Genomic DNA, 14,483 nt, shown 5'->3' with positions numbered 1-14,483 from the left:
TATGAACCTACTTTATCATCTATTCATGGAACATGACTATTAGTACTTGAATTTCAAATCTATTCTAACATTACCTGAAAATCTCAAAAGTGGTTTAGAAAGGCTAATGCTGGTCCTGTTACTAAGCAGAGAAGCTAAGGCAGAGGAAGGTCAAGTGGAAGAGCACTGTGTGATGCACTGAATACAGAATGTACCATGGAAGCTCAGATTGTTACGTGATGCAGTTGGAATTGCTTTTTATAATAGTGCTGATTTGAAGTAATCATACTGTTTAATATTAGGTTTCTCCTGCGCAGATAAATGTAAATTGCATGCTGGCTTTGTAATATAAACAGAAGTCCTTTTACAGGGTTCACTGTAATCCTAGAATAACTTGCAAACCAAATAAGCTGCCTGTGGTTAATTATCTTTCAGACATGGGAAGACCATACTTTCGTTTCACCTTCATGATGATGCTCCCATGTAATGTACTAGGGGATTTATTTTAGTTGCATCTCAGCTTTTCTTTTGTGCACTTCAGCATATAACTCAGATGTGAACTGTTGCTTTTAATACAAATACCAAACAAAGACACAGGGAGATGCATTTTCTTTCTTTCTTGCCAGCCTATATGCTAATTCAGATGCAACTGAAAGGAATAGTGTACTTGCTCAGTAAGTTATTGATCTTGTGGATTTGAACTGAAGATCACTAAATCACAAATCATCTGCTTGGGTTTAAACCTGATCCTGAGTATAAAATAGTAACGTACCAGTTTTCACCACAGCCTTTAGTTGTCTATATCCTCCTGAAATCACCTGTTACTGAGCAGATAAAACAAAAAAATAAAAGTAAGCATAAAATCGCCAGAAGCATTTTGTGTAAAAGTTAACACTTGGAAGAATTATCTACTTATGGCTTTTGTTTGGGAAACTTGGAAACTAATGTATTTTCATGAAACATCAAACTTTGCTGGAAACAAAGATCTTTGTTTGATAGCACTTTGTCATTGAGTACGTTTTCATTTGTTTTAATTGCAACTGTTACATCTGTTTTCAGATGAAATTACTGCAAGCTTCAGACGATTTGGGCCTTTGGTAGTAGACTGGCCTCACAAAGCAGAAAGCAAGTCCTATTTTCCACCAAAAGGTAAGAGTTGGAAAGCTGTGACCTGTCACTGAGTGCAAATCTTACTCGGGCAAACTGTCTCATCTTCTCCCAAAGGATGTAATTTAAAATCCCTGTGAACAGTTAATTCTGCAGTTCCGATGCATGTTCAGACAAGGCTGTACATACCAAGTATGAAACAGAGAGAGTTGGAGTATTCTGCCTGGTTCAGTGCTGCACTTCTGAAGAATCTCCCATAATTTCATTTCCTAATTATTTGATCAGCACTATACAGCTGTACGTGTCATTAATTCGGAGATCCATTATTTATATTTCTGGTTTCTAAAACTAAAATTTGATCAAAATTCTAATGCTAAATCATAATTTTTTTTGTAGAGGATTGCAGGCAGGATTCAGAAGGATGTTATTTGGGTATACGAACAAAATAATTTTGTCTTTATTCCATTTTTAAGACATGAGCATCTATTGAAGCACTAATTATCTTTCTTGAGAACTGGGTAAATAGTGATTTTTTAACTGTTTCTAATGTTTCTCTTTGATACTCAAAATCTAGACTAAATTTGTACATTTAGGTAATCTAAACAGAGATGTAGCTCATCTCTGGTGTATCAGTATGTATGAAATAAACACAAAAATATGATCCAGAGGTTATTCATTTTGGAGAGAGGTGCAGCAATTCTTTCCTTCCGTGGAAGTGACATATACAGGCATACTGCCTATTCTTAGTTATTCAACTATTCTTAGTTCTTTATCTGACTGACTGTGCCATTTTAAAAACAGGCATGTTACCCCAGACAGTCATCTAAAGAGCAGGTAAACAAGTTGAAAGTATTTGAATAGTATTTATGAATACAGTATGGAAATAAAGCCAAAGAGACTTCCAGTTTTTTGATTGTCAGCCTAATAAAAATCCCACTGTCGTAACTGAATGAATTTAATTATCCTGAGGAGCACATCTCTGCTTATACTATACCAAGAGAAATTCTGGAGGAGTTGTTAGAGGGAGAGGCTCAACTCACAGAGTCTGTATTGAATATGTAGAAGAGGGAAGATCTAATACATTCTTCACTAAAAGGAATGAGTTCTGGCTTTAATTTCTGAGGAGACAGTCCTGGCTAAGAATGTAATTATCTTAAGTATATATTTTGAGACTCTGCAGGTGGAAAATTTGTAATTATCGTAGTAAAAATAATAGTAATAATAAGTCTGTATTAAAAGCAGAAGAATGTAGGTAAAAGAACTCTAGTCTGTTGATTCAATTAATTCGGGAAACAGATACCCAGCAATCAGTTGGTTAACTGATCCTTACATGAATTTTAATAACACTTCATAGTCAAACTGTCCATTTACTACAGTATTCATCACTGTTTTATAATGTGACAGTAGCCTGCAATAGTCTCACACATTTAAAATACGGTGTAGGTTTCTATTTGTAGATAGTCTGGAAGTACAGTTTACTATTAACTGTTGAAATAAAGACGTAAATAAGATGTATGATCACTTCATTATAGGGTATGATAGAAATTTATCTTAATATATTTCAGCATTTTGCACTTGTGCAGGCAAGAACAGTGTATATATGTTTAATAAGATATCTAAAATGGATAACCATAGGCTAAATACAAGGAAAGCTTTGAGTCTGATTGATTATTACCAATATAAGCACCATATAATAGCACAATTAGTTGGTTTTTTGTGTTTTTTTTTTAATTTCTAATCTTCTTCTAGTTTACTACTTTGCATGGAACTAATTTAGTATCTGTCTGGTTTTGTCCAGTCTGGTTAGAGACTTGAAATAGTATGACTTCCAAAGACATCTCAGAGTTATCCGTTTCTGGGCTGCTCAATACATTATTCTTCAGCATCTTGAAGACATACAGCCTGTTTTGTTTCTTGTTTGGAGCCTTTTGGTTTGGTTTGGCTTTTTTTGTTATCTGTTGTCACTGCTTTAATACTTCTGTTCAGTTTTCCAGGCTGTGCTTCCTTCCAGGCTCTCTGTTCACAGATAGTCCTGAGGGAAGGCCAAGTTCGTAATAAGTATTTCCTTACTTGAAGAAATACTGATCTGTCAAGGCTGGCTGCCTCCTGAGAAACACCAACTGCCTTTTATTTGCTAATTACATTTTGTGTTGTTTCACCACAAAATGAGGCCTGAAGATAGCAGGAATTTTAAACACTTCACACTAATCATAGAAGGAAACTCAGTTATGAAGCAGAAAAAGAATTATTCTGTTGAGATCAAAGTACAGTCAGTAAGTGATCTGCCAGCTGTAATGGGGAATTCCTTCCTTTCTATCTTGTCACTGCTTATCATAACTTCTGTTATTAGTTAGTTGGCATACATGTTCAAAGGGACTGCTGAGGTGAGGACTCCATTCTCATGATAATGAAGCTCACAAAGAACCGGTGGGGTGAGGATATGCTGATCCTAAGAGCCTTTCAAAGGAGAACCAGTTGTTTGTATGTTCTGTACTATTTATAGTCTGTATAAAACAGAAGATAATCTGTTTAAACAAGACAGTATCTCCAGCTTTTTCTAATTATCTGCGTATTTCTTTTGCTTTCTGTCCCAGTAGTCATGCGGTAGCTTCATTTATTCAAGATTATTAACTGCTAATTTACAACTGACTGAAAAAATGATGTTGAAAAAGTTCTGTTTCTAGTTCAAGGAGCAAAACCCAAGGTCCATTCATGTTTTGTTGAATTTGTTACCACCTCATTCGATCTCCTTGGGTCGGACTGAACTCTGGATTCAGGCAAATAACTGTAGGTGTCTTCATGTGTGATTAGCATCTAAGCTTCCTTTAATTAATGGGAATCTTGCCAATAGAGCCACTGGAGTACAAATGGCTATTCAGGTCAGCGTAATGTAAGCTCATTGTATTTGATTCATTCCTTCAAACCAAGAATATCAAGAATTACCCAGGGATGGCAAATGTGGTATGGTACCTACTGAAGTCCCATAGAGCTCTGGAACATCAGCTGAAGGTTAGGCAATGTCATGCAGGGCATCTCTGTGTCACACTTGTCAGCCAAGTAACTGCCCAGACACCACTGGCAACATTAACTAGATCTCTGCAGACCACAGAGCTTAAACCCAGTCGCTGTACAAATATGAAAGTATTGTGCTTGGGTCTCAAGGTGAATCCTACACCGCCTCCCTCTCATTCAAAAGAGCCTTAGTTAATATCCACATTGCAGTTGTGTCAGCTTGTACGTTCTCGCTTAGAGAGTAATTTGGAGTTGATTCTCGGTCAGAGGTGACTGATTTAAAGATTTACGTATCCTTCCCAAATGTGAATTATTCCCATTATCGGATGTAGATCCATTGTCAGTAGTTGTCACCTTTGCCAGTTGCCTTTGAAAACAGCAGTGTTTATAACCATTGCAGTATAATCAGAGTAATTTAGTCAACAGTTCAATGCTAGCAGGGGTTACCTAAACTTTATCCTCCACAGAAGGCATAAATGTTGGTACACATGAACAATAAATTTTTATAAGACCGTTTCATCTAACATTTTTCACTTATGGAAACCATACAAGCTTGGGTTGCCTCTTGGCAAGCAATATCTGGTCATGACCTGCTACTGCCAGTGTACATATGACCCAAAGGTATGAAGCAGCTTCCTTCAGAGAATCCTATTAGAGCAGCTTTTCTGTTGTGAATAGACTTGCGTTGCTATTGGGTACGAAGCTGTTAAAGTTACATGACAGATGTAGAAAAAGAAGAAACCAGAGAATTAAACTGTTCTATGGTACAATAAAGCACTCTTCACAATACCTCCCTGCCATGTTTCACAGTTACTACATACGCTTTCTATTGCACATAGTAATTGTAGTTTGTTATCATTATAATATCCTTCTCATCACACCTATCACAAATAACTGTCTTTGCAGTCCATAAAAGTCCACAATAGTTTATGAATTATAGATGGTAAAAAAAATCCAACAAAGATATATCTTATGATAGCAGAAAGGGATGAGAATTAAGAATTCACGTTTTGCTTTCCTTGTTTTTATTTTATATTGTGGTAGAATATAGTAATTCTAATTCTCCCTTCATCAAGTTCCTGTTGGAACTGTCTGTTTCTTCACAAGGCTCCAGCTAAGCATATTAATAGCTGCAGACATACAGGTCATGGATGATCTGGGGACACTGATTCTATTTATGTGTGAGGAGCCATATGCCGGTAACACCGGTTTGTGTTAGGATAAAAATTGATGAAATATCAGCTTTTGGCAAATCATTTTACATAATTCTGGCTGCAATTGTTTGTATGATGCCTGCTTAGCTCTCACCTTGGGTAACCAAGTTTTTGCAGTCCTGCTGTTCTTTTACTGAGATCTCCATTCAAAGAGGAATGTACGCACCTGGCTTCTATGCAGGCGAAGACAGTTATGTGGTTCTAGTCTCACTTATCCATGCCAGTCTGCACATGCCCTTTTTCACTGTGTTTTACATGGCTTATATGTGAATTTTAAATTGCAAAGTAAATACTGGAAGATATCCCCCTTAAACGGGGCTTTTGAGTCTAATTACTAATTAAGTTTAATTTGAACAGAATTTTCATTGCTGAACAGTATTTTTTAATAACACTGGATTTCACCAGGAAATGCCTCAGCCAAAGCTCGAAGAGTCCCTACAGACTTTTTTAATAAACTGAGCAAGATTTCCATGAAAGTAGAATATGCACAGTCTTGTTGTGTCCTTTGAAGGGAGCTGTGACAGGACCATGGTATGAGGGGTATGAGATCAGGTACAGGTTATTAGAAGAAACAGTGTAGGCCTTTGCAGCTTTTATTTAAATCCTGCTTTTGCTCCTGTGGATCTAAAGTTATTTGCGTTTGTTTTTCTGTATATCACTGTTTTAAGATAAACATTGATTCTTTAGTGCTCTTTGAGATGCACCCTACTCTGTTAACGCCTTGATGACCTGCACTGTTTGCAGTACAGGGTTACCAATGTGTGAGTAGTATGTCTCCAAAAAGCAGTACCATTTCCAAAAGGCTTGGTGAAGCAGCCATATTCCCTCTTGCCAAGCTCTGTCTAGAGCAGGTGCTTCAGCCTTTATTTTTTCATGTTATGTGAATGTTCTACACTTGCTAGTAAACTGAGGAGGGAATGGGGATTTATGTCCTTTTAAAGTCTACTTTAGAATACATCCAAATTGTGCTATAGGGTACTTGTAAAGTAACAAGTTCTGTATATATCATATGGTAACCATTAAAGCATTCTATTGTGTGAGGTTCCTTGCTTGTCTGACTGTTTTTACTGTAGAATTAAGTAAGCTTTTTGATTCCTGTTTTTATAGTGTTTGGGAGGCTTGCTGGGTCACTTACGTAACAAAGTACTTTGATCTAATCTCTAGAATAGAGATTAGTCCTGTGTGCCAAGTCAGATTTTCATTGTATAATAATGTCTGTAGCTACCTCTGAATTATGCTCAGTCTGGGCTTAACAATATGTGATAGAGCAGACATGTTTGCTTTTATTTGATTATTAGTCTCTTTGGTGTGTTGTGTTTTTTCTTAAAGGTTAGAAGTATTTGCCCACAGTTGTATTGATCACCGCAAATTAGCACACAGATGAAAAACATGACTAATAACAAAGAGTTTATTTGACTTTCTTCTACGTTTCAAGTAAACACATTTGTATGGAGAAGACAAAGAAAAGTAAATATAAAAGAATTAACTGTTTTATTTTCTTCTTCACTCTAGGTTATGCATTCCTCCTATTCCAAGAAGAGAGTTCTGTCCAGGCACTGATTGATGCCTGTATTGAAGAAGATGGAAAGCTCTATCTGTGTGTTTCCAGTCCTACTATCAAGGACAAGCCAGTAAGTAAACAGTAGATGGCCTGCGGGCTATAGCTGCCATCTGTCTAAAGCTGCGTTTGAAATGATGATGATGAAATAATCAACAGCAAACTACCATTGGCAGCACTCAACATCTGGAACAATCAGATGATTTTAAAACCGTTGGGGTTTGAATTAATAGGATTAAAAAGGAACATCAAGACACGCAAAGCTAATAGGGTTATGACTATTGTTGGTTTATGTGGGCTGATAAGTATATATTTAGAATGCAGTTAAACTGAAATTAGCATGTCATTTTCTTACCCTGTTTAATAGGTTCAGATCCGTCCCTGGAATCTAAGTGATAGTGACTTTGTGATGGATGGTTCCCAGCCACTTGATCCTCGAAAAACAATTTTTGTTGGAGGAGTCCCTAGACCGCTAAGAGCTGGTGAGTATAAATTATGTCCCTCTTTAAAAGTGGAGATTATTAGAAATCATTTTAGTCTTGCGTAATTGTATACAGATATGTATGGATAGTTGTAGGTGTTCATAGAATCATATGAATCACAAAGCTGCTTGAGTTGGAAGAGATCTTAATGATCAGCTAGCTCCATCTCTCCTGCCATGGACAGGACTGCCTCCCACATGATCAAGTTGCCCATGGCCCCATCCATGGGCCACCTCCATGGGCAACACCTCCAGAGACCTGTTCCACTGCCTCACCACCCTCTAGGTAAAGAATTTCTTCGTAACATCTAACTTGAATCCCCCCTCTTAGTTTGAAGTTGTTTTCATTATTCCTGTCGCTATCAGACCTTCCAAAAGTTGGTCTCAATCCAGTTTATAAGCTCTTTTTAAGTACAGGAAGGCCACAAAGAGGTCTTCCATGGGATTGGGTTGCCCCAGCCAAGGTTGCTTGTGGCCTTGTTGAACCTCAGTTCGCTTGGGCCCACTCTTTAAGCTTGTCTAGTCTCTTTGAATGGCATCTTAGTGTCACTTGCTGAGGGTGCAAGTGTCCACTGTCTAGGTCATGAATATAGGTGTTGAAGCACATGAGTCCCAGGATGGACCCCTTGGTTATACCACTTATCACCAGCCTCCACCTAGATATAGAGCAGTTAACTACATCCATCTGGCTGCGAATCTTAGGGATTGGGAGGAACCTTTGGGGATCATTTAGTCTAACCCCTCCCCTGCTAAAGCGGGTTTCCATGAGTAGGTTACACAGGTGGGTTTTTGCTGAGAGCCTGTGAATGTGACAGACCTTTTAGATGAAGCAAGAAGGCCTTGTCGGCAGGCTCCCCTTGATCAGGCAGCCTGCAGGAGACCCCAACCACCAGCCGTCCTTTATTTGTCTGATCCCTAATTTTAATCCATAAGTTCTCAGCCTGATCATTGCTGTTTCTTAAAGGCAGCTCTTCTTAATCTGCCCACTTCTTAGCATAGAGGGCAACTCCACTGCCCATCCTGCCCTGTCTATCTCTTCAAAAAAGCTCGTAGCCCAGTTGCATTGTTCCAGGTGCGCAATTCCTGCCACAACATTTCTGGTATCAGTCAGATCATAGTCTTCCAATTATGCCATGGTTTCCAGCTTCTGCTTATTTCCCATGCTGCATGCATTGGTATAGAGAGATGCTACAGCCAGGCAGTGGGTTGCATTACCTTCTTAGAGGAGCCCTCCCAGATTCCTCTGGGAGGAGGCTGAAGTTTTCCACTGCTGCTTCTTAAACTGACACTGTACAATAACCTTGCTCTGTCACTCGGAAGTACGTCGTTTTCCCCCATCCAATCTAGTTTAAAGCTCTGCTAATCGGTGCAGCCAGCTTCTGCTTGAAAAAAAAAAACATCTCATCTATTCTTAGGTTTCTCTGGAAATTGCCTTCATCTACTTTTGGCCACAAATCCCTGTTCACCTTTGAGATACACTGGAAACCATTACAGTGCCTAAAGCTGTAGAAAATACTTTCATCTTACTAGTAAAACTGCTGGGTTTTGTGTTTAAAATAATGTTATGGCCTTTGCCATGCTCCATGAGTGGAGCTCTGTTTGTGTTAGTACTGTACGTTAGCTACTTTTCTACTGCTGACAGACTGCAGTTCCTGTGGATAAGATGGATAAGGAGAAATTCGGATAGTAAGTATAAATAGAGGAAAAAGGGAGAAATTCAGACAGCTAACGCAGTCTGTATGATTCAATGCAATACGAGATTGCAAGACTCTTTCTTGGCTCTTGTGGGAGTGCATGGAGGAAAATTTCAGTGTTTCTGTAGCTGTGAAATCTGTGACCAGGACAGTCTGCGTTGTGAGACAGATTGCAGTAGCATTTTGTAATGTTTTACAGTGCCCTTCCAGTGAGGGAATTGATGTGAAGCATTTCACATTTCAGCTGATGTACAGCGTTTCAAATCCAGGTTTCTCTTAGAAAGTCTCAGGGCTTCATTAGTCTTCCACAGTTGGTACTAAATTCTATCATTACAGAAAGATGAGCTTTCATGTGGAAGATGCTGGAGAAACAAGAAGTGATAGAGCAAATTTGGGGTATGCAGAATATATCTTTTCTCTCTTGGATCTACAGTGATCAAGGTTTTCTGTCATTTTGCTTTTGAGACTTGTGTTTGACTGCATCACCCTGTAACACTTTGTAAACGAGCATTCCAACTGCAGATTAATTTTCTCCAAATTCAAACCAGCCTTATACCTTGCTTTAAATTCTTCTGCATATGTGAAAATGAAACTTCTGTGGCATCGCGAAATAAGAATCACACCTTCAAAAAAGCAGTAAAACTTTATCACACTTTTCAGACAACTATTGAAAATCAATGTCTGCTGACACCTCTATATCTTGAGGCAGAGGAGATTTGTTTTGAGAAAGATACATTCCACCCCAGTGAATTGCTAAATTGAATTCAGAATAAAATATTACTAGAGGTTTGCTAAAATATTTATTGTGAAATTGGAGATTATTGATTCTATGAACTCGAGTCTCTGTATCGTGCCGTACTGTGTGATGATCGAGCTCTGCGTGCCTGGTGAAAAGATGCAAACTGCATCTTGAAATTCAAGTTGTAGAGCAGTGGTACAGACAGAGAACGTGTACCAAGGAATCTGTGGCATGTGGACTCTATGCGCCTTGCATTCCATGCCTATCCAAAAAGTCTTCTGTTATCCCTTAAGGAAAGCTGCCCTTGAATTTCCGTTCCAGGTTATTAAGGACAGCAGGGACTTGTAGCTCTATTGTTCCCTGGGCGTGTGTGACCGCAGTGTGAAAGATGTGTCTGCTGAGTAATTTACAACCGAATTCTGCGTGTTGCGATTATTTTTTATTACATTTATGTAAGTTGTTGGAAAATTAATTACTAAAATTAACTTTTCTGGATTTTTTTTGAGTTTGTGCAGTGAGAACAGTTCAAGTGAACATTGTTTTGTTTCCTAATAGTGGAATTGGCAATGATCATGGACCGTCTGTATGGTGGAGTTTGTTACGCAGGAATTGATACCGACCCTGAGCTGAAATACCCAAAAGGTGCTGGACGTGTTGCTTTTTCCAATCAGCAGAGTTACATTGCTGCCATCAGCGCTCGGTTTGTTCAACTTCAGCATGGCGATATAGATAAACGAGTAAGTTACCCAGAACGAGTTTATTTGGGTGGGGTTTTTTTTAGATTTGTGGGAGCAGTGATTTATAACGCAAGTTCTTAGGGCGCATGACTTTGTGTTCTGATCCACTTCTGTGCCGGCTCTGACGTTTCTTCTGATATTTCTCTAGCTCCACAGGTTCTAGGACTTAAACTGTGAATGCCCCTGAAACAACGAGCATTCCACTAAGCAGCAAGTTGTTCCTTGGGCATATGGTAGACCATATGTTCTTTCCATTCCTGGTTTTGTTGTGTGTGGGCAAAGGGTTTGAAAATCTTTTTCTCCCATGTTCTAATGAAAGCAAATATTGTAATAATTCCTCTGCCATTCATAGGAAACTGTTATTTAATAGTTTCAGAGTAGGTCTAATTTGCAGCTGCCTTTAACTTCAACACGATTATCAGCGCTTTGGAAAATCAACCTTACTTAACCCATAAAATGTGAAATGTCTCACCCTTTCCATTCAAAGAGAATCTTCTGTGTATCTACCACTGTACCTTTCTGGTTGCTGTAGATGCTTTTTGCCAGCTAAAGCAAAGCTAACTTTTAAAAGACAAGGCTACTTCATTGCTGCTCTCAATTAAAAGTCTGAGAGTAGCAAAGTTATATTGTCATTATATTATAAGACGTCTGAGTTATATCAGTTTGAAGTGATGCTAGTTCTGATTGCAGATGCAGTTAGTGTTGTTAGTAGTGCTCTGGGTTGGTTTTTGTTGTGTTTTGGGTTTTTCTTAATGTCTTAGAGGAGGAATGAGTAAGTAGTTCAAGGTCCAGTCTCCTCTACAGGTCAAAGACATTGCAGAAAGAAATTGGTGCAGTTAACTGGAGGCCACAGCAGGTGCTTCTCTCCTTTCAAACAGGCAAAGCAATACATCTATACATGGCTACTGGTTGCCTGGGGAGCTGAAATCCCCAGGGTCCTTTCCAGAAGATGAGTGGGAATGACATCCAGTCCTTACAGCTACATTTTGCTGGTGACATTGCTGTTCCTGTGACTTGCAGCTGACTTTGGCTAGTAGTTCTGACTTCCCTCTAGTTACGTAACAGGAAAAATGCCCATGATGGCTCACTGGAAATCTTAAGGGCCACTTGGATGTTGAGCAGGCTTCTGAAATGGCAGTGCTTACTCTTTGCAGAGGTGATTGAACTTTTTTTTTAGTATTGTGTAACTCTGAACAACTTAAAAGGGATACAGAGAGTGAAATTTCAGTGGGCATCTGCTGTAGTCCTCTTGGAGCATGGACAGAAAAGAAATCAGCACACAGTCTGCCATAAATACTCAAGGTCAGAAGCACAGTGACATCCATGAGATACACAGATAGCAGTTAAATGATTTCTTCTTGGGCATCGTTTGTTAGCTTCCTTGGGTTTGATTTCTTCAAAAACATCTGCTGTTCCTGAGGTGCTCTACGTCCAAAACACAGTGATGCCAAATCTAAACATTTTAATACATTTGTCTTTGAACCTTATCATGATTGAGAGGGTTTATGAACTGGTTATGTTGATTTGCCAGGGGTTTTTAATCTCATTTTTAATAACTTTCTCTATATTTAAATAATATGTTCAGCCCTATTATTTATATAAATTAATATAAGTACACAACTCGGTCATTTACTTTAATATAAATGCTGATTTTAGGAATGTGGAAGACAGTTCTATGTGAGGTACTGCCTTCATCTGAGATACAAATACATGCTGGCCTATTAGGGGATACATTACACATCATAGTACAGTCTTAGAGACTTTTCTCCTGTGCTTCATCTTACTCTAGTCTTTCTGTTGCCAGTTATAGCTGGTTTCTGTAGGTGTGCTGTCTTTCCACATTTTTATAACCAGTTCTGTCTGTGTCCTTTATTTCATCATTAAAGTTTGCCATTCTCTTCTTTATCCACCTGAGCTGCTTTTGAAAGTATTTATGGCATTTTTAACATGCATCTTTTCCCATCTTAATAGGAAAAGTTGGTGTCGCTGTGGCTTTACAGGCATATTCTGTGACCTTAATTTTCTTCCTTACCTAAGTACTCCGGAGCTTTCTTTAGTTCTTTTGATACAGATAAATTTGGTTTCTCTAGCAGATGTTTTTCTTCTGCAAAGTGCTCTTCATGCTATTCCGTCATGTAAGACAGATCAGCTCTAAACATTTCTTTGAAACTCATTTGGAGTTCCATCTCCAAACAATTCTTTAAAATGCTGTTAACTTTCATATGCCAGCAGTCTCCATCCACTTCGTGTGATACTTCAGTTCCCCTAAAATAAACATTTTATACAATCTAATACATTTGAAATCTCCTTCATACTGATCTTGGTGCGTCAACGTACCAAAGCATGAAATCTGTGGTACTTCATGCTTTCAGTAATGTTGGACCACAAACAGAATTACTGCATAAAGTCGCTGTTTATTGGAAGGCCCAAGTGTAGCTTGCACTGATGATGAAGGTTGTTGCATGGAAGTAATCAGCAGAGTTCATATTGAATATAGATTGTTGGAAGGAAAAGCATACTGTGATTCAAACATAGGCATGTTTGACCACTTGAGTGTGCGTCTTCTGAAGCTAAGAAAATGAATAATTTTTATTTCTTTTTTTACAAACCACTGTGTGTTTGGTAGCTTTATAGAATCATAGAATGACCTGGGTTGAAAAGGACAACAATGATCATTTAGTTTCATTCCCCCTGCTGGGTGCAGGGTCACACCAACCACCAGACCAGGCTGCCCAGAGCCACTCCGTATGAGTGTGGTACATGAGGTCACTGTCTGTATGTAGGATTCTTCTCAAGTAACAGTAAATATCCAAAAAAATCCCAACAACCTTGAGTTGTAGGATAAACTGCAATAATTGTTTTTGCCAACAAGAGTTTGAAAATACTGTCTTAAAATAAAAAAATAAGGAAAATGTGGAAAGCAACAATACATTCCTTAACGATGGTGTCGATTCATTTTGTGTTTTATTATGAAGTTCTTCTTCCTGTCTGAGCGCTGTCTGTAACAGTTCAGTGATGCAGAGACATTGTGCAAATGTACCACTGGAATCCTGCCACTTTTCCACTCTGGCAGTCCGAGCAGTTTGGGAGAAAGAAGCTGTGTAACACAGGTGTTTGTAGCAGGCTGTAGATGTGCAGTATGATCTTTTAGAAATTAATTTGGGTTCATATTGAACACAAATCCCTGTGCAACTCAAAGCCAAAAATAAATAAATAAAAATTAAAAGAGAAAAGTAATGAGTGACCCAAATGAGCAACTCCTTTAGTACTCAAGAGTGCTAAAAGAAGTAATCAAGCCTTCAGAAAGTGCTTCTAATGGGCAAGGAAAGGTAGTACATGCAGAGACTTCTTGCTCAGATATAAATGGTTACGTTCTTGTATGTGTGTTATTTGCTAAGCAGTATAAAACTGGGCTGTGTTTGGGAGCTGGTGAGATTCCTTTGGAGAGCTTTAGGACCAGTGGTTTGTTTTCTACACGTACTTTGGTTTTATCATTTGCTAAGGGTATCTTTCCAGAATAAGTTAATTGGAGGCTCTGATGTAGCCATTAATTATATATTTAATGCACTTGTCTGTGTTGAACAGTTTAGCTTTCTGTATGGATAGATGGGGAGCTGGTAAATGGTAAACAGTAGCAAAAAGCAGTGAATTGGGTAGGGATGTAAACATTTCTGATGTCAGACTGCTTTTCCTTTTCTGGAAGAGAGAAAACCTGAACCCACTCAAATACCTTTTCAGTGCAGATAATAGGTGCTAACTGGAATTCTTTGTGTCTCGCCCCAACAGGTGGAGGTAAAGCCATATGTGTTGGATGACCAGATGTGTGACGAATGCCAGGGCGCACGATGCGGTGGAAAGTTTGCTCCTTTCTTCTGTGCCAATGTCACTTGCCTGCAGTATTACTGTGAGTTTTGTTGGGCAAATATCCACTCCCGTGCAGGACGCGAATTCCATAAGCCATT

At 38.6% G+C, this 14,483-nt stretch overlaps 1 protein-coding gene across 5 annotated transcripts in view; it reads left to right on the top strand.

The window, feature by feature from the left end:
- The window catches only part of CPEB2 (cytoplasmic polyadenylation element binding protein 2), a 50,807-nt gene that overhangs the window by 32,479 nt on the left and 3,845 nt on the right, over positions 1–14,483 (top strand). For 3 of the 5 annotated variants that reach the window (XR_014945498.1, XM_015862762.3, XM_015862761.3), the window contains 5 exons: positions 1,039–1,128; positions 6,825–6,943; positions 7,238–7,352; positions 10,340–10,521; positions 14,308–14,483. The exon at positions 14,308–14,483 is cut by the window's right edge. Coding sequence is in view for 2 of the 5 variants with exons in the window: in XM_015862762.3 (XP_015718248.2) it covers positions 1,039–1,128; positions 6,825–6,943; positions 7,238–7,352; positions 10,340–10,521; positions 14,308–14,483 (682 nt within the window). In the remaining 3 variants the exon portion in view is untranslated. Of the gene's footprint in view, positions 1–1,038; positions 1,129–6,824; positions 6,944–7,237; positions 7,353–10,290; positions 10,522–14,307 lie in introns of all 5 variants that reach the window. The other 2 variants (XR_014945497.1, XR_014945496.1) reach the window with 2 other exon arrangements.

The sequence above is a fragment of the Coturnix japonica genome, chromosome 4 (assembly GCF_054131305.1).
Source record: "Coturnix japonica strain WE chromosome 4, WE-NBRP24, whole genome shotgun sequence".
Classification (NCBI taxonomy): Eukaryota; Metazoa; Chordata; class Aves; order Galliformes; family Phasianidae; genus Coturnix; species Coturnix japonica.
Note: the sequence above shows the minus strand (reverse complement) of the source record. Positions and strands in the feature narration are given on the sequence as shown.